Raw genomic sequence first — 27,921 nt, forward strand, 5'->3', positions numbered from 1 at the left:
TTTTCCTGTGGTCGTGTATGGATGTGAGAGTTGGACTGTGAAGAAGGCTGAGCGCCGAAGAATTGATGCTTTTGACCTGTGGTGTTGGAGAAGACTCTTGAGAGTCCCTTGGACTGCAAGGAGATCCAACCAGTCCATTCTGAAGGAGATCAGCCCTGGGATTTCTTTGGAAGGAATGATGCTAAAGCTGAACCTCCAGTACTTTGGCCACCTCATGTGAAGAGTTGACTCATTGGAAAAGTATCTGATGCTGGGAGGGATTGGGGGCAAGAGGAGAAGGGGACGACAGAGGATGAGATGGCTGGATGGCATCACCGACTCGATGGACGTGAGTGTGAGTGAACTCCGGGAGTTGGTGATGGACAGGGAGGCCTGGCGTGCTGCGATTCATGGGGTCGCAAAGAGTCGGACATGACTGAGCGACTGATCTGATCTGATCTGATATTAGAACACTCCTAAGGAAGGAATCCACTGTGGCAGAGAACTTGGTCACCTTCCCTGAACTGTGTCCCCTTTCCAGCATCCCAAATTGCACATGCCTCCCCCTAAAACTGAAAGGTAAGCCACTGTTTTCCAAGGTGGTTCACACGACTTGGCACCAGTGCCAACACTGTCATCTACTTGACCACATTTAACCAGATCTCTGGCACGTGGCTCAGTTTTCTTCCTCTCTCCTGGGTGACTTCCTTGTTTACTTGGCCTGCTCACCTCCAGGAATCCTCATTTCTACAGGCACTTCAGGAGGTGTCTGTGAGTAGAGCAGGTGGCCACAGTAGACTAAAATTAAGGGGATGGGGCTTCTGAGGTTCTACATTTTGAAATAAGAACTCATTACTCTTTTAAAATGTCAACACATAAGGCATTGTTAGCTGCTTCTTTAACCTTCAGACAGGTAGAGAATGTTCCACAAGACCAGCCAAAAAATAATGTTACCATCTGGGAAATCTGATTTATCATCTGAATTACCCCAATTCTTCTGTTCTTCAAGGCTTAGTTCAAGTTATTATACACCACTCCATCTTCAGTGACTTTTTCCTTTTTGTTGGTTATGAATTCCTTCTTCCTTCTCTGAATGTTCATTCCTGTCTTTATGAACTCCTTCTGATCACTTTTTAAAAACTGATTGTGCAGATTTTGCCTTCCTATCTGAACTAAAAGTTCTGAAAGGACAAGGATTATGCTTAAAGTTCTGTCAGGTCCTGGCATCCTGTGACACTCAATCAACCTTTGTTGAAAGTAGGAAAGGGGAACTGAATCCCACCTCCCTAAGGACTTGGAACAGGGGCAGAGAGACAGCTCCTATGCCAGTTCCTCTCCTAGCACTGCCCACTTCCAGGGCCAGTCTTTTTGGGGAACAGCCTCAAGACCCCACTGTTTTCTCTACCAGGCCATAAACAGCTTGGAATTTCACTAACCAGAGATTGTCTTAGACCCACAGAAAGACACTGGGGTGTGTGTGTGTTGACGAAGTGGACAGGAGAACACTACAGGACTGAAATGGCTTTCAGTCACGCCCTTTGTTCACAGTTAATGTACAACCTAGCTGACATGCTGGGGGAATGAGAATTTTGGTGGAGGGAAGCGGTGTGGAAGATGAGGTAATGTGAGAATGTGAGATCCCTCAGAGGAAGGCAAAATTCGGTGAGACTTCAGAGTATAGGGTACATGCCACCCAAGAATAGCCCCACAAGGTGGCAAAAATGGAGAAGATGAAGAGAAGCACATGAGAGGAGGCCAAGAGAAATTGTGAAAATGGGCTTATTATCAAGGCAGCTGTTTTGTGTTCCCTCTTCTCAGGACCCTCACCCCAACACTGCTCTATGAGGTAGAAGGAAGGCAAGATGGTCAGTCTCTCCCTAGATGAGAAAGAGATGCTTCTTGCCTTATTCTACCCCTCCTCCAGCCCCAGAATGTCTCTAGCCACTCCCCTCTGGCTCATCCACTAGGCTGACCCAGCAGTGGGTTGGAAGACACTGAAATGTGAGTTGCCAGAGAAGGGCAAAGGCTTAGCTATGCCCAAGTGATTTATTTCCCCTGGGGCTTGGGGACCTTAAAAGGAACTGTGATGTCCAACTAAATCCTGAGACAATCTGACTGAATGGAGGGGGAAATAAGGTGGGGGGAAAGCAAAGAATTCAGGGCTGACTGGAACAACATAGAACAGAGAGACCCGGAGACTCAGCATAGCAGAGCAGCGTGAGTCTCCTCTTTATAAAGACATAGACAAAGCCCTGGGAATCTTTTGGGGCAGTGTAGCTGAAAAGTACTTGTCAAGTTTCCAGATACTGGCAATTATTCTCCAGTCTAAGGAATGAAGAAGGGGTTAAAACCCAGCAAGAAACTCTGGGTTAAATGAAGTCTCCATATGTGTGGCTCAGTATGGTTCCAGGAGAAACAGACAGATGTAATTAGAAGTTCTTAGACATTGTGTTGCCATGGCAACTGCCAGCCCCTGGAGTGGAGGGAGTAGGGGGAAAACCTGGAGTCCGAGGAATACAGTCTTCCAAGGAAATGCCCGAGGTGGGTGGCAATCACCCTCAGGCTCTACAAGCAGGGTCTGTTTCTCTATCCTACCCACTCTCAGACCCTTGAGGACCCTTCCCAGCCAGTTTCTCCTCATCCTCACTTCCCACTACCCAGATACATACTCAGAGCAATTCCAAATGCCAGTGAAGGGCTCCATTCAGATGGCACCCAGAGAAAGTCAATTCTTGGAGGAAAGTTTGTGCAGGTGATAATGTCCTCTGGGCAGTCTCTGGCCCTAGGAGCTTTCTGAATCTGAGTCTGAGGATCAGTGAAGGAAGCTGCAGGCTTAATTTATATATCACTAAGGAGCCCAGTTCCTCTGTGAGGGGGATGCTGGATAAGTGCTGAGGGCAAGTAGGGGCGTGTGAGCTTGAGCAGGGAAGGGGTACACTTGTTCATAATAGGACAACAGTGTATGTTATCAGTCAAACTGGGACATATCTGAGAGTAGAAAGGGAACTTTCAAACAGATATACTTGTGACACATGGTCACTTTAATCAATAGGCTGCCTAAGTGGAAAATGTTTCTTTCCATTTTATGATGTGGGAATTCTTACCTGGTGTCTATGAGACCCTAGAAATCCACCTATAGATTTGGGGACTCAATTTTCCTAGGGTATAATCTAGGAAAGATGAAAAACCCAAAAATGTACTGCTTTAGAGATGAACCGCCTCTTGCAGCTTTAATCTCCCTTGATTCAACTGCGACATAAAGCTATTCAAGGGGGTCTGCTGCTGCAAAGCTGGGGAACCCAGGCAGATGAGACCACTTTTACTTCAGAATCCTTGTCATTACAAATCCTTCTAACTACTTCTCTAAAGAGACAGCCATTTAATACATCATTGCCAAAAGGAGAGGGTTCTCAATGAATATATGGCAAAAATGTGGTCAATGGAGGGGGATCATTCCACAGCAGTGAGACCTAATAAATCTCCCCTGAAGAGAGGTTTCCAGAGGTGCTTTCTTACACATTCCTTATCAACCGAACCAAAATACAGTGGCTCAGGGACCCTGTGGTCACAAAACCCAGGGAAAGGTCAGACTCTCCCAGGGAACCAGAAGAAATGACTGTATTTTAGGTGCAATATAGCCAGCCTAGAAATTATGAGCATGTGGTTCAGCCACAACCTCAGTCACAAAATTGTAGGATGTTTAAAGGGTAAGGCCCACCCAGGGTGCATCCCCTGGTATTTTCTCAGGGACGCTGGGAATCACAGCCATCTAGTCAGAGTTCCTGGCAGTTACTTAGCAACCATGGCTGGTGGTTAGCCCTCTTCTTTCAACTCTGCTGCAGGGTTGGGAGCCACTGGGGCTAATGAGTTTTATTTACCTGGACCTATATCCAGACAGATACTGGAAAATGGGGCACAAATCTCTGAGTTTAATGTGGAGCTTCCCCAAATAATTTGGGTGCCAATTTACAATCTTTAACTATCAATTAACACTGTTGCTCTCTGCTGGGCAGGAGTGTCAGGAAGTTCCAGCACCTACTGCACGTCTCCTGGGTTTTAACAGTCCAGTTTAGAGGAATGTTAATCTCTCTGGAACAAATTAAGAATTACATAAAATCAATCCTTTTGAAAAAAAGCTACATTCCAAACACAATTTAATCTGCATTTCCTTATCATTGTCCAAAGTGGAATTGGACAAAAACCTATTTTGGAGAAAGTCAGCAAAATATAGGACAATCAAGCAACAAAATACCAAACATTATGCTAGATGCTGGGGACTAAAGGAACAATAAAGCATAGTCCATGTTCCTCAGCTGCTGACAGTTTGGATGAGGAGATGGGGTATAAATACGTAAGGGTTTTAAATTACAGAAAAATATAAGCTAACAAGAGCAACCTCAAGACACTGTGAGGCTAAATGCAACATCTGGTGAAGTGACAATTGTCTAGAGCAGTGCTGTCCAATAGACATCAGTCTCACAAATGAGTTAAAATTTTCTAGTAGCCATATTTTAAAAGTAAAAAAAAAATAGATAAATTTATTTTAAGAATTTATTTAAACCAATATAGCCAAAAGATGACCATTTCAGCACATAATCAATATTACTGAGACAGTTTACACACTTTTTTCATACTAAGTCTTTGCAGTCCAGCATATATTTTATATCCACAGCACATCTTAACGGGACTGGCCCCATTTCAAGTGCTCAAGGGGCACTTGTGGCTCGTGGCTTTTTCTGCTGAACAGCACAGCTCAAAACAGTAAGTTCCAAGTTCTGATACATTACTGAGAGCTAAATCAGGGAGGAGAGTTTAGATAGAAAAATTAAGCCTTTAACTGGGAATGTTTTAGAACATAACTGAAATCGACAGATGTTATCTGATAACAGGGAAGGCAGCACGCTGGCTGCCTCTGGGACTAGGAAACTGAAATACCTAGTCCTGTGAAGATGAACAGGCATCATGGGCACTTCGGCCTAATTCTGACTCAGCTTTCAGAGCCTGTGGGCAAGTCACTTCACCCGTCTGGTCTCCTCTATAAGATAAAATGCTTGCTATCTTCTATTTTAGGACTTTATATGGCTTATTTCATGAAAAAAATAAGGGGCTAATTAAATTACATATTTTGAGCCTTCTCTTAACTACTTAAAGATACTTTTTTGTTTTGGCATAGAAGTAAATGGACAACTTTCACAATGACGTAGATATTTCTCAAAACTCTTTTTTCATTTTTTTCTGCTTGACTGATAGACTTACTCTGTTGCTGTCAGCTTTCAATAATCTCTCTCTCTTTCTCTCTCACATACACACACACACTTTTAGTGCCTTGAGATTAAAGTCAATGAATACATGTACATTCTATTCCTCTTGAGACTTTCCTGCCTTGCATTCTTTCCTTGAAACAGTTGGAAGGTCACAGCTCAGGGGGAAGGAACTGTAAAGCCTACTTCTGCCGGTCAGGTCTTAGCTGACAGCAGACCCACCAATGAGAATCTGCCGGGTATCCGGCTCCACTGTAGTGAAACACCCTATTTTTGCAGATTAAAATCCTATGAGACCTTTAAGCTATACCAGCAATGCACAAAGACCTCCTTTTCTGTTCATTTTGTTTCCCCCAAGGACCGTATTAGAAACTCTACCCCAAAACCCACTAGTTTAGTAGCTACACACAGATTATCATTTGCAGTAAAAACATTCCCAAGTACTATGTGGGAGTATACTTCTTAAAATTCTGTTCTCCTTCATTTTTAACTGACTAACCACTAGAGACTCTTGAGAGTCCCTTGGACTGCAAGGAGATCCAACCAGTCCATCCTAAAGGAGATCAGTCCTGGGTGTTCTTTGGAAGGACTGATGTTGAAGCTGAAACGCCAATACTTTAGCCACCTGATGCGAAGAGCTGACTCATATGAAAAGACCCTGATGCTGGGAAAGATTGAGGGCAGGAGGAGAAGGGGACGACAGAGGATGAGATGGTTGGATGGCATCACTGACTCAATGGACATGAGTTTGGGCGGGTTCCGGGAGTTGGTGTTGGACAGGGAGGCCTGGAGTGCTGCTGTTCATGGGGTCACAAAGAGTCTGACATGACTGAGCGACTGAACTGAACTGAACCACTAGAGAAATGCCACACGTAAAACTGGCTCTGTTGAAAAGCAGAGCAAGATGCTGTGGAAGTCAAGAACTTGGTTTGTGGGTCATCTGGAGAGCCTAAAGAGAGTAAGACTGCAGAAAAGCGGAGGTGGTCTGTTCCCTGGGACTCCACTCACTACTGATGACTGTGCCTCTGCTGGAGCTGTCCCAAGGACATGAGACTTCCCTGAGATTTAATGTGTAGGTCCAGAAATATTGTTTTACCCACACTGGGGACATCATAGGTGCCATTCAAAGGAAACAGAAGAAAGAACAAAAGCTTTAGGATCCCAGAAAGCAAGGTCTCAGCAAATGGTGAGGTCAGAAGACAGACTGACCAGAGGCTTTGGGGCAAAGTATCACCAATAACAGAAATATAATGCTTTATTTTACATTCCTTTGGGACATTTGCTTACTCTAGGAATGATGCCCAGTTAAATCAGAATTGCTGATCATGGAGAAAAAGAATAAAAATATTTACTATTCAGCTAGTGTCTGTGTAAATTCCAACTTTTCCTGGAGCTGAGAGAATCAGGTTTCAGACTAAGTAAGCCCAGCATTACTACCAATTCCAAAGTTAAGCAAAGTATCGATGGCACATGCTATCAACCACCTTCCCAGGTGCACAATATTCTTGCAGAATCTGGCACAGAGATGACTGAGGTAGGCAGGATACTATGCATCTTCTTATACTGCAGATGACATATTTTGGTGTACTGAGCAATGCATTTAGCCAGTGGATTAATCCCACAAATTACTTACTGAGCACCTACGATATATGCTAAGCTCAGTTCTAAGGGCCTGGGATTCACTGGTGAAGGAAAAAGAGAAGGGCTCTGTCCTGAAGAGTACATATTCTAGAGGGAGGACAGTGAATAAACACAAATAACAAGATCATTTTGGATTGTGATGAATGTGTACAAGAATATAGAGCATGTCTCACAGAGCAATCTGGAGAGAGGGCACCATTTAGATCTAGTGCTTAGGAACCATTCTCTTGAGCTGAGATCTGAAGGATGAATGGAGCAGTTCAGACAGAGCGAAGAAAAGTGTGAAGGTTCTGAAGCAGGTGGAACTGGTCATGTTCCTGGAACAAGAGAAAGCCCAGTGTGGCTGTGACACAGGGCCCAACAGGGAGAGCAGTGAGAGGTGAGCTGGGAAAAGCAAATGAGGGCTGGAGCATGTAGGGCCCTGGAGTTGCTGGCAAGAAGTTGACATTTTATTCTTAATGAGACGAAGGCTACTAGAGGGTTTTACATAAAAGAGTGCCGTGAGTCTATGTGCTTTATGAAGATGACTCAGGTTGCTGTGCAGAGAAGCGGATGGAGAAAGCCTAGAGGGCAAAAAGAGCAGCTAGGATATTACTGCAATAGTCCAAGTACAAAATAATGGTAGCATGGACTAAGGTGGTAGTGATGGAGACAGAACAGTCAATGGAGAGGTAATAGATTCTGACAAAAGAGCTGAGAAAATCTGCTGATGGACTGACTGGGTATGGATGGGGAAAGTGAAAAATAGAAAAGAAGACACCTGGATACTTCAAGCTGATTAAAAAAAAAACAAAAAACCCAGCCAGTTCTAGGTAGGTATACATATGGCCATGCCAATGGTCCAGTCTAGAGTCAGGCTCAGAAGAATCTGTTGGACTGACCCTAGGATCCAGATGAGCCCCATGCCCTCTTAATAAAACTGAATTAGTTTAGGAAGTGAGTTCAGCAAGCTCACTGAGAGCCAGGGGTCAGATGTAAACAGACTCTGCTTATGGAAATCTGGAATTGACCCATGTTTCCAAACTGTTCCACTAGTCTTTAAATATTTACGGTATTTTTTGAAATGGCTTTATGTGGTGAAATGTCTGGAAAACATTGCTTACTTTTGTTTTAGAGAGGAAAATAAATAATACATATGAACATTATAAGGCTCTGAAGTCTTGCAACAAAAAACCCTTTTATCTGGGCACATAATATTAACATCAATCAGTATTCAGTTTGAGAAACATGGGTTTAGGCTCTGTATGTCTCTCCCTGTAGTTCTACTCTCCCCTGGAATTCAAGCAACAGAAAGAAGAATCATATCAGATGAGATCAGTCGCTCAGTCGTGTCCGACTCTTTGCAACCCCATGAATCACAGCACGCCAGGCCTCCCTGTCCCTCACCACCTCCTGGAGTTCACTGAGGCTCACGTCCATCGAGTCAGTGATGCCATCCAGCCATCTCATCCTCTGTCGACCCTTCTCCTCCTGCCCCCAATCCCTCCCAGCATCAGAGTCTTTTCCAATGAGTCAAATCTTTGCATGAGGTGGCCAGAGTACCGGAGTTTCAGCTTCAGCATCGTTCCTTCCAAAGAAATTCCAGGGCTGATCTCCTTCAGAATAGACTGGTTGGATCTCCTTGCAACTGGTTGGATCTCAAGAGTCTTCCCCAACACCACAGTTCAAAAGCATCAATTCTTTGGCGCTCAGCCTTCTTCACAGTCCAACTCTCACATCCATACATGACCACAGGAAAAACCATAGCCTTGACTAGACGAACCTTTGTTGGCAAAGTAATGTCTCTGCTTTCAAATATGCTATCTAGGTTGGTCATAACTTTCCTTCCAAGGAGTAAGCGTCTTTTAATTTCATGGCTGCAGTCACCATCGGCAGTGATTTTGGAGCCCAAAAAATAAAGTCTGACACTGTTTCCACTGTTTCCCCATCTATTTCCCATGAAGTGATGGGACCGGATGCCATGATCTTTGTTTTCTGAATGTCGAGCTTTAAGCCAACTTTTTCACTCTCCACTTTCACTTTCATCAAGAGGCTCTTAAGTTCTTTTTCATTTTCTGCCATAAGGGTGGTATCATCTGCATATCTGAGGTTATTGATATTTCTCCCAGCAATCTTGATTCAAGCTTGTGCTTCATTCAGCTCAGCATTTCTCATGATGTACTCTGCATAGAAGTTAAATAAACAGGGTAACAATATACAGCCTTGACGTACTCTTCTTCCTATTTGGAACCAGTCTGTGGTTCCATGTCCAGTTCTCACAGTTGCTTCCTGACCTGCATACGGGTTTCTCAAGAGGTAGGTCAGGTGGTCTGGTATTCCCATCTCTTTCAGAATTTTCCACAGTTTATTGTGATCCACACAGTCAAAGGCTTTGGCGTAGTCAATAAAGCAGAAATAGATGTTTTTCTGGAACTCTCTTGCTTTTTCCATGATCCAGCGGATGTTGGCAATTTGATCTCTGCAGCTGCTATTTATTGAGCACTTACCTTTTGTAAGGTACTTTATATCATTATCTCCCTTGCTATACACACTATATACAGGTGCTGTTTAAATTTACAGCTTGTGTGTTATCCTTTGCTGTTGTGATGAGACCATACATCCATCTAGCAAAAACAGTCACCTTTCTTTTCGGGTCATATGTATCAACAGTGCTCACTCACGGTATTTCCTCACAAAGCATTCACGATAAAGACCAGATATTATTCTTTTTATCACCTCTTCTTCATTTACTTACCCAACTAAGCTAACAGTAAGAGATTCCCACCCCCACCACTGCCTTTCTCCTCTTCCTGTAGTCTTCCCCATCACTATTTTCCTTCTTCCTATTTACTCCACCCATTTCTAAACAAGAAACTGTTTTAGGACAGTTCTCATGCTTTTGATCTTCCCTGGTGGCTCAGAGGGTAAAGGGTCTGCCTACAATGTGGGAGATCTGGGTTCAATCCCTGGGTTGGGAGGATCTCCTGGAGAAGGAAATGGCAACCCACTCCAGTATTCTTGCCTGGAAAATCCCATGGATGGAGGAACCTGGTTAGGCTACAGTCCATGGGGTCACAAAGAGTCAGACACGACTGAGCAACTTCACTCACTCATGCTTTCAACACCCTTGGCTTTAGAATCCTTTGTCTCTCCCTCAAAGAGAATGCCATGGCTTTCCAAATATGGCTGTTGTCACATCTAAATCCACAGACTGGTAATCTAGAGCCCATAATAGTCCTCAGCTGCCTGGGAACAGGCCCCACTCCCCCCCACACACACTTGTGTGTGTGCACTCATTTCACCAAACTTGACAGAGAGAAGACTTTCCCAGATTTAAACAAGAAATCATTGGGGAATGAGAAGGTCTTTGCATTCTAGGCCACTATAACATGAGTAATTATGGTCACTACATGACAATGCCATTTACACTGGGCAAAATAGTGATAACACTACCCAGAAACATAAGCCAATCACCAGCTGAAATATAGCCCCTGGGGAGGAACCCAACCTGCTCTCTAATCCACACAGCAATTCAATGAAGCAACTTAAGCAGGAAATGAAGAGCCTGCTGTTTAATCAAATGTGTAAAAGGAATTTAGAGGGAAAATGCAATTATCTAAGCTATCAAATGACCAAACAGTGGAGTTAATAAACCTCAAGCATTAGTTTTTCTTACAGGATTTCGTATCACCTTCATGGTTTCTTTATTATTATGTAAAAAAAAAAAGGAGAGAGAGAGAGACAGAATGCCTAGATAGGGTATATAACAAAAAAAATAGTTTATTATCATCCAGGTTGTATTTAACACGTTTTTTCATAGAAGACAAAAAAACCACAGACTCTTTTCCAATTGTATTTCTCAGAGAGAAAACTGTTAACTTTGAAACTACTGTTTAAACAATATGGTCCACAAATAGCTGAGCAAGTTTTATTAAAAAATAAGTCTGCAGTGAGTACTGAATTTATTATACTCGACATTTAGCAAAGACTTGAATGTCTGGCCTCTGCTCAAAACACTTCCCAATCCCATTCTCCCTTCTAGACATCCCCCAGGAAAGGAAATTGAGAAACCCCAAACGAACTCACACCTGAAGTGGATATCCTTGTGCTGGGGTTTTTTTCTTTGATCATTAGCCAGCCCTTGGTGCATGCAGAAAATTACTCTTTTGTTGAACATGATACAGACACCAATTAATGCAAAAAGTGAAAGGTTTCACCCTTAAAATAAATAGCTAAACCATGAAGTCTGCTTCTTGGCATGTGGCTGCTGGCAAGGCCAAGGCCACACAGGCTAAGAAAGGAAAGAAAACAGAAAATGCCAAGGACAGAAGAGGGGTAGGGAGAACAAAGCACAAATGAACAGATTTCCTCAAAGATTCTTAGGACTCCGAGGAGAAGCCAAGTGAATTTCCTGCTTCTGATGTAGACCTCTGTCTGCTCCAATTAATTGTAGCATTGCAATTATAGCACATGGTGAAGACCCAAGGATGGGAATGCCCTTGGGAGAGTGAAGGTGAACGTTCTGAGCACTTGTGAATTCTGCCTCCATTTCCAAGCAGGTTTTGTGAGCTGGGCCGGGTCACCCAGAAGCCACACCTGGGTCCTCCTGACAGGGACCCTGACAATGAAGGGGACTCTGGTTATGTCTGAGTCTCAGCTCAGTGAGGGCATCTGGAATCCTGCTTCAAAAGTTTTAGCTGCTCTAATAGAAATTCCACACTGGTGTGTCAATTTTTCACTAACATCTACATGAGCCAGGTATGCTGGTGAGTCACCAGGAATTTTAAGTTCTCCATCATTTATTTTTCTCTGTTGCAAATGTTATGCTATAAACTTGGGTCCTTGTCCATAACTGAAAATATTCCTAGTTAGTATAACCCTGAGGGGAACTAGTAGGACATGCTAGCCATAGGATTTGAGAAGAAAAACATTCTTCTTATTCCTGGAATGAGGTAGGGAATGAATGAATGAATGACATATATTAAGTTAATGTTCATTAACAAGCAAACTTCACAACCACAAGTACTGATCTATATCCCTAGATTCAGATAGAAATCAGGACAGTGTAACAGAAGTTAAATACCAAACTAGAACAAACATAGCAATCGAATTAAGGGAAATTTAGTAACATATATCCTTCTTTTCATTAGTTTCCACAGGTATTTGTTTTTGTGAGGGGAGTGTATTTGAACTATAAGTAGATGGTCACATTCTCCAAGTAGTGAAACTTAAGTCAATTAAGCAGTAAAATTTATGTGTGTGTCTGTGTATATAGTCTACCCTGGAGCACAGCCAATTTCAATTCAATTCTGACACTACAAGTGGCCTTATTAGGAAAGCCACAGACAACACTGGGCTGGTCCCCCCTTCAGAACCAAAAGTCAGCACAATTTAGCATACTGAGATTGTGTAGTGGGATTCAGGAACTAGAGGGCAGTTAAGGCACCAGGCATTAAGCAGGACTGAAACATCTGCATTGGCCTCTGCTTCCTTACTGGGTTCACCTTCTCAGGTCACTCGATTTAACCACCGAGGTCAAGGCCAAAGGAGCAGTGCCCTCAGCTGTAACAAGAGCCCTGAAGTGATCTAGAGAGAAGGCATGGGGACCCAGGCAGGAACTTCATCAGTTCCTGTTGAGGAAACCCAGGATCTGGTCATGGGCCAGGCAACATGGTGAGAAAGCAAGATGAATTCCAGAAAACAAAATAGTGTCCGTGCAACACTTTCAGACAATGATTTTTGTAAGCCATGAACATTTACGAAGGTCAGAAGGAAGTTTTGTTTTTGTTTTTTTGGTAAGTTCAGCAAAAGCTCAAGTGGCACATTTTGGAATTTCGAGGTCTTTCATTAAAAAAAAAAAAGATTCCTTGCTCAACCCCAAGAGGACCCATCATCCTTCATTTCTTGCCCAGTGTTGTAGAATAGCTACTTTCTAAAGTGGAATAATCAAGTGATTCCTTTCTGTAGAATAAACAGCAGTTGGAATTTCTGGGCATGAAGACTGTTTGGGTGCCACAGGATGTACTGGTTATATTTCAGTCAATGCACACAGGAGGAAGCAAGGGACACAACATGACTTCTGCTTTTACTTGTTCTCTGCTCCCATTCCCCGGCCAGCTTCTCTTTCAAACTCCTCCTCTTTGGGCCATGAGTTAAGAGCTAATCAAATATCCTAACTCCATTAAGTAAATACCGTGACAATCCAACCTAAAACGTCTGCCTTCTTTTATATGGATAGGATTTCAGAGCTGAGTTTGAGAGCTCACCTGCTCTAACCCCCATATTTTATAAATGAGGGGCCCAGTGACTCGCCCAAGTTCACTCCACCAAGGACAGCATAAGGCTCATTACCGGGGTGCCACTGTCAGTCCTGGGTTCGCTCCAGCCCATCTCTGGCCAGTAAATGGAGGCTTACTGGAAGCTGGCTCACATCAGGGATCACTGCAAACCCAGCCACAGCTGCAGCCAGCGCTGCTGATATTTTTTCATCTCTGAACCCCTCAAGACCGCTGAATCCTCATGGTCTCACAAACTCATTCACCTGCTGCTTATATATGCGGCCAGTACCCTGAAACAGTTTAAGGCTAACTAAGAAAATGGGGTGAGGGTGGGGATGAGTGAACAGAGGCAACTGAAGTCAGAGCTGCAGAACTGTGCAGATTGTGCTGCAGAGGCTCACTGCCAAGCAGACACTGTCTAGACTTTAACTGGCCTCTCCAGGGTCGGGGGTGGGGCGGGGAGGACGAGGAGCAAGGCCGGAAAGCCTGCTTGCTTTTTGTTCAGCTAATGCAAACACATGACACAACCTCTGACGGTTCCGGGCTGGGAGTTCACTCTGTCTAAGGCATTTCTTCCTCGGAGCTGGAATTCAGCTGTGGCCTGAGGGAAGTTGTGCTAATCCAGCAATCAGGGGGAAGCTAGGAATGCTTTTCTCAATTCCTGGGGAATCACAGTTCCCCAACCAGATTGAGTTGGACAAGAGCCAAAAGCAGCACATTTTTGGTTGCAACAGCAAAAGAGACACTGATGTACAGAACAGTCTTATGGACTCTGTGGGAGAGGGAGAGGGTGGGAAGATTTGGGAGAATGACATTGAAACACGTAAAATATCATGTAAGAAACAAGTTGCCAGTCCAGGTTTGATGCACGATACTGGATGCTTGGGGCTAGTGCACTGGGATGACCCAGAGGGATGGTATGGGGAGGGAGGAGGGAGGAGGGTTCAGGATGGGGAACACATGTATACCTGTGGTGGATTCATTTTGATATTTGGCAAAACTAATACAATTATGTAAAGTTTAAAAATAAAATAAAATAAAAAAAAAAGAAAACAAAAAGCAAAAGAAAAAAAAACAACAGATTTAAAAAAAATTTCCATTTGTATCATCTTAGGTTATCCATAAGGAAAACCCACAAAAACAAAGAACTGGCTTTTGATGGAGGCCAGTTATGAAAACTTTCTAAGACCCTAAAATGATATTGATTTACAAAATGTATGGAGGAGAAATGGCCACCACAGTCCAATAAGCATCACACATCTGAGAGAAAACGGTGGGTTTGGGTAGCTCTGCACATCAGTTAGAAAAACGGTGACCCTCTGGGAGGTCAGAAAAGCCCCAAGACAGGGCATAGAGACTTGTAAGCAGAGCACAGGGTGGGGTCAGCCCAATTTGCCCCCTTGCCCAGCCACTGTTATGCAGTCGACAGTGTGGACAATCATACCCAGACACTTCGCTGGAGATTTACAGCTCTCTTGCCAATTGGTCTTATTCAATGTGGATAGTTCTGAATACATCTGAAGGACAAGGACACTGCTATAAAGCATCTCCTGAGTCACTGACCATTATGCAGCAAGCGCTCTGATGGGACATCTACACTTCACTGTGGTTCAAAGAAGCACCTGGACGTGAACCAAGTCGAGGCCATGTCTATGCTGACGTGGCTAGAATGACCATGACCAGGCCTGAAACATTGATCCAGGCACTTGTAGCTGACAGAGTGTGAAATGGTAAATGACAGAGCTTGGGCAGCTGTTTTTGAGTTCAAGTTACCTAGAGAAAAGGTCTTTGCTTTGTTTTCAAAGTCACTTTCATAAATAAAACTAAGACGACCTTAAGCACACTTGAACACAGAGTATTTGCATTGAGAATTGAAGTCCTGGATTTGTATCCTGGCTTTACTATTTATTTACTAGGTGGCTGATTTGGAGTAACTAACTGAATCCTCTGAGCTATGGTTTCTTCTCTGATAAATGAAGATTATAGTAACAGCATCATCATGTTGTGAGCATTAAATAAGGCTCTTTGTGTCTCCCTGCTGTTGTCTGGCTAACAGCACTCATATTTGGGGCTCAGCTTGGGGACACACCCTCTCTGAGGCCTTCCTGCAACCCCCAGTGATGGGTTAGGTTGTCCGCCCTGTCCTAGCACTTACCACAGTGTGTCACCCTGTCAGCCTCCCCTACTAGCCTGCAAGCTCCTTGGAGACAGGTCTGTGTCTTAGTCACCAGCACTAACTCAAGAGTGTCATAGAGAACAGGCTTGTGATACTTTCTACTTGCCTTCCTTGAGTTTACTCGGAGAAATGTTACTTTGTCCCAGAGGGATGAAGCAAAATAATGCATCAAGATTGTGTGTGGTTTTCTTTCTGTATGAGATGTGAGCCTGGTGCTCTGTGCATGTTTTGGCAGCTCCTAAGGCAGCCCAAACACTCCACGATGACCTCTCTGTTATGGTGGATGAAGGAGATGAGAAAGAAGAGGAAAGACAAGAAAGGAGGGGAAAAGATGAAGTGAGCAACACAGGGAGCAATAAAGAGACAGGCTCCGGGGCCTGGGAACTGGCAACCATGTGAAGCTGCAGTCAGGGCTGGCTGCCAGACACAGCAGTGCCCAGCAGAGGATTCAAGTTTGTGTGCAAAACACTGCAGCGCTGCCTTGGTTCCCAAACAGACAAATCAGCCTGCTCCAGCAACACTGCCTACCCTGTCTTTGAGAGAAGGTATTTATTTTTCAAACAGTGAAGGCAAAGGGTTCTATTTTCTAAACCCCAAATTTAGCATCTGTGGCCTGGGAACAGGCCGTGCTATGGGGACTACAGCAAGAACATATGTAAATGACAAATCCCACAAAAAACGGAAGATATCTGGTGGCCACCTCCATATGTCAGAAGGTGGGACACAGGAAAACAACTGGATCTGCAAAAATTCCACAGGAGTTTTATTACCTCTCTTTTTTGCCTTTTCTCGCTCTTCTTCCCTTTCCAGTTCTCTGCCTTATTCACTGTCTTCAGAGAGAACCTGTGCTGGCTTACACAGCTCACTGCCTGCGCAAAGGAGGTTGATGAGTCCTTAACTCTTTTCTCAGAGGAACGATAGAACTGTGGCTCTACAGAGGACACGCTGGAAGTCTGAAGGCAAGACTGGCTAAGTCTAAGTGGAGGCAGGGTTCTGATATGAACTCTGGGTGACAAAGCATCCACTGAAATAAATGCTCTAGTTGTCTTTTAAAAGGTGATCCTTAATCCCTGGAAAGAGTAAAGGAGGCAAGGGGAATTCTGCCAGCCATGAGCACATGCGAGTATGCAAACACACACACACACAACACACACATACACAGCTGTGAAGTTCTTTCAATAAGTAGAGATGCCACAAGGTTGATAATAATAGCTAACATTTACTGCACTCTATGTGCCAAACCACTCTTCTAATTGCTTTACATGGAACAGCTGGATTCTCACAGCTAACTTATGGGTTGAATACTCCATATTAAGCCCATTTTATAGATGAGGAAAGAGAGCCAGAAGGTCAAGTAACTTCCCCAGGTTCACAGAGCTAATAAGGCCTAGGATTTAAACTCAGGTAATATAGCTTCAGGGTTCCCCAAGGGGTGCTAGTGGTAAAGAACCCACCTGCCAATGCAGGAGATGGAAGAGAGGTGGGTTCCATCCCTGGGTCCAGAAGATCCCTTGGAGGAGGGCATGGCAACCCACTCCATTATTCTTGCCTGGAGAATCCCCATGGACAGAGGAGCCTCGCAGGCTACAGTCCAAAGGGTCGCAAAGAGTCGGACACTACTGAAACGACTTAGCAAAGCACAGTACAATATAGCCTCAAAGCCTGAGTGCTACACCATTATGCTATACTTCCCCTCAAGGATAAATCAGTAAACAGAGTAATAACCTGAGCTAGGGCACAGGCGGTACAAATGGAGACAATACCTTGTGAATGTCAACGTGTAAACTGAGAATTCTCTCATTGAAATCATGAGTCAAAAACATTCTGGGAAGGGGCACTTCAGTTTTGCAAATGTTTGGCGTTGACTGTGTGCTATGAGGAGAAGGCTTTTCTATCTAATTGATTGACTGGCAGGAGAGATGGCCATTTTACAAATGAGGAAAGTGAGCTCAGGGAGGTTAAGTAACTTGCTCATGGTTTCACAGCTCAGCAAGGCCAGAATTCAAACCCGGTTCATTACCTCAAAGCGCTTGCTCTTAACTGAAGCTGCAAGTCAGAGATATTAATTAGGTGGCTTTAAAATGGTAATATCAGCAAGAAAGGGGAAGAGCAGGACTTCTAAGTCAAGGACTCTTTCATTATTTTATAAGGTTCTTTTCAATCACAAGGAGTTTTGTAACAGGATCCACATAAAAGATAAAACTTGAAAACACCCAGATACAAGAACGAGAGAAGAGAATGAAGAAAGGAGCTCAGTGGAAGGCTCAAGTGACAGGAAAATGGGAAATAAAAGCACCAGCCCTCAAGCAACAGACAATTTCAGATGAAGTTCCACACAAAAAGCTGCCACCTACTGGATAGACTGGTCAAGCGGGCTAGGTGAACAAGCTGAAAATGGCCCCAGCAGCTCTGCTGGAGCCTCTTAAATTCTGAGAAGGCATCCACCCCACAGCTGCATTGCAAAGACTTCTGCACCAGCAGCAGGAGACGAGGAAGGAGGCAGTGTGGCTCCCTAATGGCCAGGTCCATTTGAGCTGTACAGTAGCTATGGTGGTAGCAGCTACTTCAGAATAGGGACCAAAATGGTATTGCTTTTTAGTTCCACACTATTCTTAATAGAAGCATATGTGCAGACTGACTGGCATAATGCCTGGCACTGCTGTAGGAGATCAATAAATTATATTCATTTACTATCATTGAAGGGCAGAATGACAGACTGTGAGGAAAAAGGCAAATTTTGACTCAGACTCAGGATTTTATCCTTGAATACAATAAAAGGTAGAAAACAGAGACATTTTCCCCACCTCAAGCCAATTCAAGCCAATATCCCATGCCACACACATTATAAACCGTGCGTGCATCATATCAGGCTTTTGCCATGTGTCACATGACTTGTTTTGGCAACAGCTTAGTTGGTCATATATAGTGTCTGGGATTATACAGGAAACATTTTAAAGGTCATAAATTCAGACAATCCTGGGAACAGCTTACTGGTGATGGCTTCCAAATGAGCATATAAAAAGTCTGTGAAGAGATTACATGGAAATTCTCCAACCATAGCAGAAAATGCAGATTTACAGGATATATTTTGTACTCCAACTACCCAAAGAGCTTTCCATTAGCATGTTCTTGCCAGGCGGCTGTTATCTATGACAACAGCAGTTCTTAGAGCCTTAGCAAGAGCAACTATTTATTCCACCAGAAGAGCCAAGACAACTCTCATATTTTTGTTGATGGCCAATGTTAAAAAGTTTGCCTTAGGTTTTAAGATGCTCGGATTCATCTAAAGAACTCAGAAGCTTGAGCTAGGAACAAACTACTGTTTTCCTGACATTTTCATCCATTTCATTTGCAACCCTAGGTCTATCACCCCATGTTGTCTTTGTTTCACATAGTCCCAAACTCTGCCTTCTAAATCATCTTAATTCTGGCTAAAGACATAGCGCTATCTGGATTGACTTCCAAATTGGATTGACTTTTCCAACAGAAAAAGCAAGTATCTTTTTATCTCACACACAGACTAATGGATTGCTAGTGGCTACCTAGAGCACTGGGGCTTCCCTGGTGGCTCAGTGGTTAAGAATCTGCCTGCCAAGGCAAGAGATGCAGGAAATGCGGGTCTGATCCCTGGGTCAGGAAGATCCTCTGGAGGAGAAAATGGCAACCCACTCCAGTATTCTTGCCTGGAAAAATCCCATGGACAGAGGAACCTGGCCGGCTACAGTCCATGTAGTCACAAAGAGCCTGACAGGACAGAGAGACTGAGCACGCACACGTACACTGCATTCCTGAGAAGGATTTTCTAACTTTCTCCAGCCTCAGAAGGGAGAATTCTATGATTGATTAGCAAGGTCTGTCGTAGGTAAGGGAGAAGGTAGTGGTGACACACACATCATGTTTGTTTCATCTCTGCAGGCGATCTATCCTACTGTTGCTCTGCTTAGTCTCCCAGTTGTGTTGGATTCTTTGTGACCCCGTGGACTGTAGCTTGCCAGGCTCCTCTGTCCGTGGGGATTTTCCAGGCAAGAATACTGGAGTGGGTTACCATGCCCTCCTCCAGGGGATCTACCCAACCCAGAGACTGAATCCAGATTTCCCACACTGCAGGCGGATACTTTACTGTCTGAACCACTAGGGAAGCCCCTTATCCTAGTGTTGGGAGGTACTAATTTTCATTACCTGTAGGGTCTAGTATGCACATCACATACATCTGTTAACTGACTGATAATTTCTCTAAAAGGAGGGATGAAAGGCTAGTTTAAGTTTAGGTGGTAGAAGTACAGGCAACTTTATTCTTTGCTCTAGTTTTTTCTATATTCCTGAGCTTCTTATTAACATATTTCTGTATTTTATCAGAAAATAATACTACTTTTTTATTTAAATAAAATAGGATGTATTAGGAGGATAAATTCCTCTTGGAAAATGTGAGATGTCACAAGAATCCTCATGATGGCTTTTAAGACATTTTGTCATCAGTTCAGTTCAGTTGCTCAGTCGTGTCCGACTCTTTGCGACCACTTAAATCGCAGCACGCCAGGCCTCCCTGTCCATCACCATCTCCCGCAGTTCACTCAAACTCACGTCCATCAAGTCGGTGATGCCATCAGCCATCTCATCCTCTGTTGTCCCCTTTTCCTCCGGCCCCCAATCCCTCCCAGTATCAGATTCTTTTCCAGTGAGTCAACTTTTCACATGAGGTGGCCAAAGTACTTGAGTTTCAGCTTTAGCGTCATCATTCCTTCCAAAGAACACCCAGGGTACTTCTCTATAAATTTTTACATAGGTGTGAGCATAGGGCATTGGAGTGGGAATTGTTCTGCTTTTTAATTTAAATCACAATAATTTGCTAGAGCCTTAAATTTTTGTAAACATAACTTTTACTGGCATATATTGCTGTTAACTCTTAACTCTTCTCTTACAGTAGGTTTAAAGTTTTTAGCTTTCAGAATTAATGTGATAGGCATCTTATGTAGAGTCCCTTTAAAAACAATACTGGCCAGGGCAAAGTGGTCAAAGGGAATTACTTGAGTTTCTATCCTTAGTTTAGTTTCTCAATGTAGATTATATTGAGCCCTGGAATATCTATTGGCAAAACAGTCAAGTCAGCTCCCCCAAAGCCTATACAAAGTTTGCTAAAATGAATTCATGTCAACAAAGACTGTATTCAACTGTGTTTGTTATGTTTTTGTAGTTAACAAGGAAAACAATTTCCTATTGAAAGCACTGTTACCTGTCAGTTAAAATGTTTAATATCCAAATCTCATATGGAGAGGGTTCATTTACCTTTTCATTAATTATTAAAGGTTCATTTAATTCATTGTTAAAACATGAATTAAAACTTGCCAAAAAACTTGTTAGTAGGGCCAGACATTAAGAGATTGGACTAAAAAAAAAAAAAAAAAGAGAGAGATTGGACTAATTAAATGATAATGATCATCAAGTGATGAAATGTAACCTTGATCATATCTATTCCTCACTTTTTTCATTGTAACTGTTTCCACACACCCCGCATTTATGGCCTCCTTACTGCATCAATTCCCTCAGTCTTGATTGGATAGTGGCTACATGTGTATATTCATATGTAAAATTCTTCAAGCGATACATTAAAAATGTGTGCACTGTATTAATGTAAAGGAACTTTAAAAATCAAGGTATGTCCTCTGTTAATGTAAAAAAAAAAGCAATAATAATAATAGTGAAGATACTTGTTCATCAGGTAGTAATAATCTTACGTATTTTAGCTGCCATCGTTTAAATCTCCTGGCGCACCATTAGATTGTAAGCAACCTGAGGTCAGAGACCATGTCCTGTACTTCATCCACGACTCTGCCCTGTGTAGGGCATGCTCAGCCTTCAGCAGGGAATACTGCCTGATGGGCACCGGGAAGGCAAGGTCTGCGCTGTTGATGACTCACTCCTAGAGAAAGCATCCCACACCAAAGTCACGCGTGACAGAAGATGGCACCTTAAGAGAAAAGTATACATTTGACCTGCAGGACATCAGTCACCTAGCTTAAAAATGAACCCATCTAAAGATAAGTTGTTTTTTAATCCTATAATATCTGGTGTCCTTAAGCTAATACTATTTGTGGCTACTAGAAATTTCTGTCTGGATGTCCATTTATTTAAAAGGAGTAGGAAGAAGACACCATGACATTTTCAATTCTCTGTGTGTGACCACTGGCATTTACAGATCATCCTTTACTTTCTCTGTTCTCCTGGAAACATGTATCTTCTTGCCTCACTGAATTTGAAGACTTTATTTCCTTCTTCAAGACACTACATTCATAGCAGCCATGCCCCCACCTCACAGCTCCTCCCAAACTTGTTCCTCTGAGCTTGAGAATGGACCCCTGCTTTCTGTTTTCCAATCCAGAGACTTCTATGGGAATTGTGACATGTTCCTTCTAAAGATGTTTTCAGTATCCAAGGCTTCAATTTGCAGGGTGCTTGTCCCTCTGTTTTGGCTATTCAGCAGAGTCCCTGCTATATTTTAACATCCCATTTTCTAACAATGACCTCCAGAATCACAGTAAGGAGTTTCTTTGCCAAAGGATAAACAAACAAGAGATTATTTTAGTGGTCAATATACAAGATAGATATCAAAATCCTAGCTTTTCCTGTAGAAAATGTGGGGAAAATCCAGGGAAAATGGGGGGAAAAAAGTCATACCTTGGCCCACCTGAATCCACTATTAGAATAATTCTCAAGAATATAAGGGAGATCTCACATTGGCCAATAATACCCCTGCTGCTGCTAAGTCACGTCAGTCATGTCCAACTCTGTGCGACCCCATAGATGGCAGCCCACCAGGCTCCCCCATCCCTGGGATTCTCCAGGCAAGAACACTGGAGTGGGTTGCCATTTCTTTCTCCAATGCATGAAAGTGAAAGTGAAAGTGAAGTCGCTCAGTCGCATCGGACTCATCGAGACCCCATGGACTGCAGCCTACCAGGCTCCTCTGTCCATGGGAGTTTCCAGGCAAGAGTACTGGAGTGGGTCACCAGTGCCTTCTCCAAACAATACCCCTAGTGGTTGATTAACTGTATGTTGATAATAGGGTATGAAGGAGGTAAGAAATCTGGCTTCAGAGGAAAAATGCACTAATAATCTTCTTGCCTATCTGTACAATTGTTGTTATTCTTGTCACTATTACCTTAAGCGATGCACTCACAGTTCACGGGTTAAGCATCCCCTCCCTGGAATAAGTGTTCTGATTTGTGAATCAGTCACCTGTACTTGTGACTTATCATGTGACCTGTGAATTTATAGACCTGGAATGTTGGAAATCAGAGTGCCAGCAGACATAACCACCAGCAGAGAGTGGAGTGTGCTTGGGCACTTGCCAAGGCTGCCTTCTGGAAGCAGGCAGTTGAGCCACAGGGTCCCCTCCAGCCTATGGTGTTGGACTCAGACCCACCCACTAAGACTCCAGGGCACAAGCACTAATACCTGACTTCTCAACCTTTCCCAGCCTCTACTATCCACACTTCCCAGTGAATTGTAGTAATTCTCACTGGGAGATGGGGTGGTGAGGGAGAGTGAGCAGGTCCATACAGCCCTCTCCCAAAAGGTTCTGAAAAGAGGTAGTTTGCTCTGTGCTGCCACTCCCCAGTCCTCATCCATAGCAGACACTAATATATCAAGAGACATGGCTCATCAAGAGACATGTGCCAACACCCCCTTTAAGAAGACTCTAATGAGCACATGGGAGTGAGCTCAGCTGAATGGGATGGAATTTTGATGGAGGCTGCCTGAAGTATTGAGACAGAAAGACAGAGAGGAAGCAATCAAAAAAGCAACCCTGAGGTGCCAATAAGAGACCATGGAAAACATTCAAAACAGAACACTTTGTTTAATGAGATTTGCTAATAGTTTCTTGAATCCAACCAAACAGGATTTTTACAGACTGACACTGATAATCAAGACAACTACCTTTTCTCAAGCTTGGCACTTGACTTCTTCAAATATCAACATAATTTGTTGTACAATCACATGCTTTAAAAATATGCCGAATTGAATCCTTGTGCTTATACTAAATCAAAAAGGAGCAAGAAAACTCTTTGTTTTTTAAATTTCATTTTAAAAGCTCAACAATATTTGTACAATTTTAGCCCTAAAGACTACTAAAGTGGATGTCAATAAAGACAGTAAATTATTTGGCTTTGTTTGCTATATGTTATTATAGCTAACAAGGAAAAAAATTTCTACTGCAAGCACCATTAACTACATGATAAAATGCTGAAAGTAATATCTAAACTGCTAACGCTAATTTATCTTTTCATTAATAATTTAAGGTATGTTATTATTAAAACGTGGATTAAAGACTTGCCAAATGTTACCAGGTCCAGACACCAAGAGATTGTACTCATTAAAAAATAATCCTTAATAATCTGGGGTCATGAAATGAAACCTACATCATACCTGGTCTTCACATACCTTGAGTCCACAGCCTTCTTTCTGCACCACTCCTTTCCTCAGTTTTCATGGCTCAGCACTTCTTGATTTTGCCTCTCTGCCCTCAGATTTTGCCTTGGGAATTCTGTGAGAGTATTTTCTGCTCTTCCACCTCAAGCAGGAAATTGCTGCTGAGGGAACTTCCTATGAGGGCTAAGCTTTTCCCTGCAATGCACTGGGGGGAGGGGGTGTAGTACAAACAGCTTCTGAGAATAGATCCCAGACCTTGGGCTACACAGCCTTGTGACAAGTGAACCTATGGCCCCCTCACTCCTCACACTTGCATTCCAGTTCACAGAGCGATTTCACACACTAGCTGGCAATTCCTAAACCTGCAGTAAAACAAATCAGGGATTCTCCTCAACCATCAATGGACTGTGGCTTTTGCCTTTTGAGGGCAACAGCAGGGATGCCAGGGTGTTCCTTAGCTAGGACTAAATCAGCCAGTGAAGAAGGGTCCTCCCTCAAACTCAAACCCTGGAAAACAAAATGCATGAGAAACTGATCTGGAGTTCAAGATGAGCTCTGCCAGTGGAAAGAGCTGGGTTCAGATCCTTCTTCAGAACTAACTAGCTGTGTGTGACCCTGGGCAGGTTACCTAATCTCCTGGAACCCGTTTCTTCCCCTGTAAAATGTGGATAACAAAAGTGACCCTACAAGGTTCTGGGAAGCTTTAAATAAAATGATGTATGCAGCCCAACCAAGGTCTGCTTTATGCCAAGAAGTACATGGCAAATATGAAGTCCTTGTGGGAGGGAGTGGTTAAAAGCCTGGGGTGTGATGCCAGACTGTCTTCAAATCTCACTTCTACCATTTAACAATTTAGGACTCTAGATGAATAATGTGACCTTTCTGACTTAGTCTCCCCATCATTCAAATGAAGTTTTATTACAACACAAGTAGATATCCAAAAGAATTAGCTCTTTTTAATTTAATATAGTATTAGTTGCTCAGTCGTGTCCGACTCTTTCTGACGCCATGGACTATAGCCTGCCAGGCTTCTCTGTCTATGGGATTCCCCAGGCCAGAATACTGGAGTGGGCTGCCATTTCCTTCTCCAGGGACTCTTCCCAAACCAGGAATCGAACCCAGGTCTTCTGCACAGTAGGCAGAATCTTCACTGTGTGAGCTTCCAGAGAAGCCTGACTTTTAATTTCATTGTGAGTAAAAACAGCTCCTATTTCCAGATCAACCAACAATGTAGTAGTGAATTAAATGAGAGTTCAGTATAATGTGCATATTTTTTTAAATCGTGAAGACCTTGCAGGCTTTTATGACTTTTCTGGGCAGAAAAGCTGTGATGCTAAGGGTGGGGCTAAACTGTAATATGAAGAAAAAAATTCAAAGAGGGAGAATAACCACCCACCAGGGAACTATTTCTTTTGTAATGTACATTCCATTTCTTCTCCCTCATGCTTTTTAATTCCTTCCACATTTCCTGCCATAATTATCAAATGTTTGGTTTCTGACCTCACTTTTTTGGAGACTAGAGCCCAGGGAACTTAGAATTGTTTATTTTCTGTCCATAAACCTTTGAGTTAATGGAGGGGCTTGTGAGTGAAGGGTTTGTTGGTTTGTTTGTAGTGTTTCAGGAAGGTCACTGGAGTTGAAAAGAAAACATTACCCCAAAAGCGCTGAAATACTTTGACTGGAAACGCGGAGCCCTCAAAGAGCTGAGCAACGGATTGCTCATACTTGCGCAATGCCCAGTTTAGGAAAAAAACTGAGATTTTTAAAAGGCCGTTATTTGGCTCTGATAGTAACACAAAGTCCCAGGGCACTTTACAAAGAAAGAAAAAAAAATCAGAGAATCATAATCTTACTCTATAAAAGAGAAAAAAAAAAAAAATATATATATATATATCCCGCCCTAAAAGAAGAATCTCTTGAGCTCCTCGGACCGCCCCCCATCCCCCAGGAGACAGACTCGGAAGGGAGAAGGCTCCAACTATTCTCAGATTCCTCTCAAGTGAAGGAAAGAACTCAAGCGCCTTTTTGAACTCGGCTCCTGCTCGTGTCGCCGCCTCTGTCCCAATCGGCCCTGCTCGTCCTCACTCCCCCTCCCCATTCTCCCTCCATATTAGCCTTGGTGGGGCTCCAGCTTACGGCCCAAACTACTTTTCCTGATTTTTCAGGTTTAAGTTTCCTAAGTAGCATTTCTGCTCCGAGCGCCCCCTCACCCGGCGGATGGAAACTCCCAGTCCGACCCGGGGAGAGCATCCCCGGGGACGCACGCACCGCCCGCGCCACGCGCAGACCCCAGTAGCCCCGGCGCCCGAGTTCGGACCGGCTCAGAGGCTCACCTACCTCGGCGTGGACCCAGGCGACCGCCACCAGCGCGAGCGCCAGCCAGCGTCTCCACATCTGCGGAAGAGAGAAGAGCCAGACTGAAGGCTCCGGGCCCCGTGCCGACCCCGGAAACTTCCTCGGGTCCCGGCCGCTCGCCCCCTCCGCCCGGCCACCGTCGGCCGCTCAGAGGGGTCGCACCAGTGCGCTCGGCTTCGCGCCACGCACCCCACTCTCACCATGGTCCCGTCCCGGTCTCCGGAGGGCGCGGGGCAGGCGGCTGCAGCGAGCTCTAAGGGAAGGTGGGAGCTTCGCGGATCGCCAGCCTCAGAGGAAATCCGACCTGGGCTCGCCGCCCCTTAAGACCCCTCCTTCCCGACAGCCTGCCCCCCAGCTCCTCCCCATTCTCCTCCCCCTTCTGCAGCAGCGGCCCCAGCGGCTCAGGCTCCGCTCCCTCCTCCCAATCCCTAGCTACCTCGAGCCCGCGAGCGTCCGAGCGCTGCTGAGCCCCTTTTCCCACCAGGCCCCTAGTTTAGCACCTTTCTGACTCCCAGGACGTGGAGACAGAGTCGGGGGGTTGTCCTGGGGGGGGCCCTGCAACAAAGCGAGTGTGGAAGGGGGAGCCTAAACCCCACCCCCGGGAGGGGCCGGTGGCTTGCGGCAGCTCGGGCTGGCTGCGGGCGCGGGCTGGCTGCGGCGGTGGCCAGGTGGGGCGGTGCTGGGGAGGACCCCGGCTCTGACGGGCGGCAGGAACCTGGAGGGAAAAAACCCTGCGGCGTGGGGAGCTGGAGTCGCCCCCTACAGCTGATAGAGGGACCCCTGAAGCCCGTGGTCCGAGGCGTCACTGTCGCCAGAGCATGAGGAAGGGAACTCAGGGCCCAGAAGACACAGGCCAGCCTGAAGAAAGCTGCTTTGGGTCCAGCTGTGGATTTCCTGGGGGGCGGGACAGGGGAGGGAGGTGGAAGCCATCCTCCTCTGCTGACAAGATCCTGATTCCAACCTTTTGCCAGCCGCCTCATCCTGCCCTTCCCTTCAGTCCAGGAGCGACCCGTGTCCCCTTGCTCTCCTCCCAGCTTCACCTGTGTCCCTATTCCCATCCCTGTCATCCCGAGTCCTCTCCATGTTCATGCTTCACATCTCCACCGCTACCCAGAGGCTTTCAAATGTGTGCTGCCTCTTTGTCGATGTTGACTCCCCAAAATGCTCCCAACCCTAACTTCTTTCCTAGCCTGTGCCCGGTGTCATTGGTGCCAAGAACAAGTCCACTTGAGACCTCAGATTTAAGGTGCCCAAGGCTGAGACCTGGACGTTCGTTGGAAGGGCTGATGTTGAAGCTGAAACTCCAATAGTTTTGCGAAGAGCTGATGCGAAGAGCTGACTCATTGGAAAAGACCCTGATGCTGGGAAAGATTGAGGGCAGGAAGAGAAGGGGACAACGAGGATGAGATGGTTGGATGGCATCACCGACTCGATGGACATGGGTTTGGGTGGACTCCGGGAGTTGGTGATGGACAGGGAGGCCTGGCATGCTGTGGTTTATGGGGTCGCAAAGAGTCGGACATGACTGAGCAACTGAACTGAACTGAACTGAAGGCTGAGACCCACTTCTCACCAGCTCTGGGCGTGCTCATCTACGTTTTTCTGAGTGGTGCCTGAAAAAGGTATCTCCACTTCTCAGACCCCAGTTGTGACCATATCCTGGCACTTTCCCCTTGATCTCTCCTGTTTGTCCTTTCACCCCAGTTCACATTTCCACTTCCCTGGACCAGACCTTCATCCTTCCTCACTCAGGAATTCTAGAAACCACTTCTGGTTGCCCTTCAGCTCCTGGTTTTCCTCCCCTGGCCTTCACTGCAGCCCATTG

General features: G+C 44.6%; 1 protein-coding gene across 1 annotated transcript in view; it reads right to left on the reverse strand.

Moving 5' to 3' along the window:
• The window catches only part of FSTL1 (follistatin-like 1), a 56,903-nt gene extending 30,470 nt beyond the window's left edge, over positions 1-26,433 (reverse strand). Inside the window, exons 1-2 of the mRNA XM_010845388.1 lie at positions 26,297-26,433; positions 26,079-26,135 (exon numbers count right to left, since the gene is read on the reverse strand). Of these exons, the coding sequence (XP_010843690.1) occupies positions 26,079-26,135; positions 26,297-26,299 (60 nt within the window). The 5' untranslated portion in view covers positions 26,300-26,433. The remainder of the gene's footprint in view (positions 1-26,078; positions 26,136-26,296) is intronic.
• Positions 26,434-27,921: the final 1,488 nt, after the last annotated feature.

This window comes from Bison bison, unplaced genomic scaffold (assembly GCF_000754665.1).
Source record: "Bison bison bison isolate TAMUID 2011002044 unplaced genomic scaffold, Bison_UMD1.0 scf7180017864215, whole genome shotgun sequence".
NCBI lineage: Eukaryota > Metazoa > Chordata > Mammalia > Artiodactyla > Bovidae > Bison > Bison bison.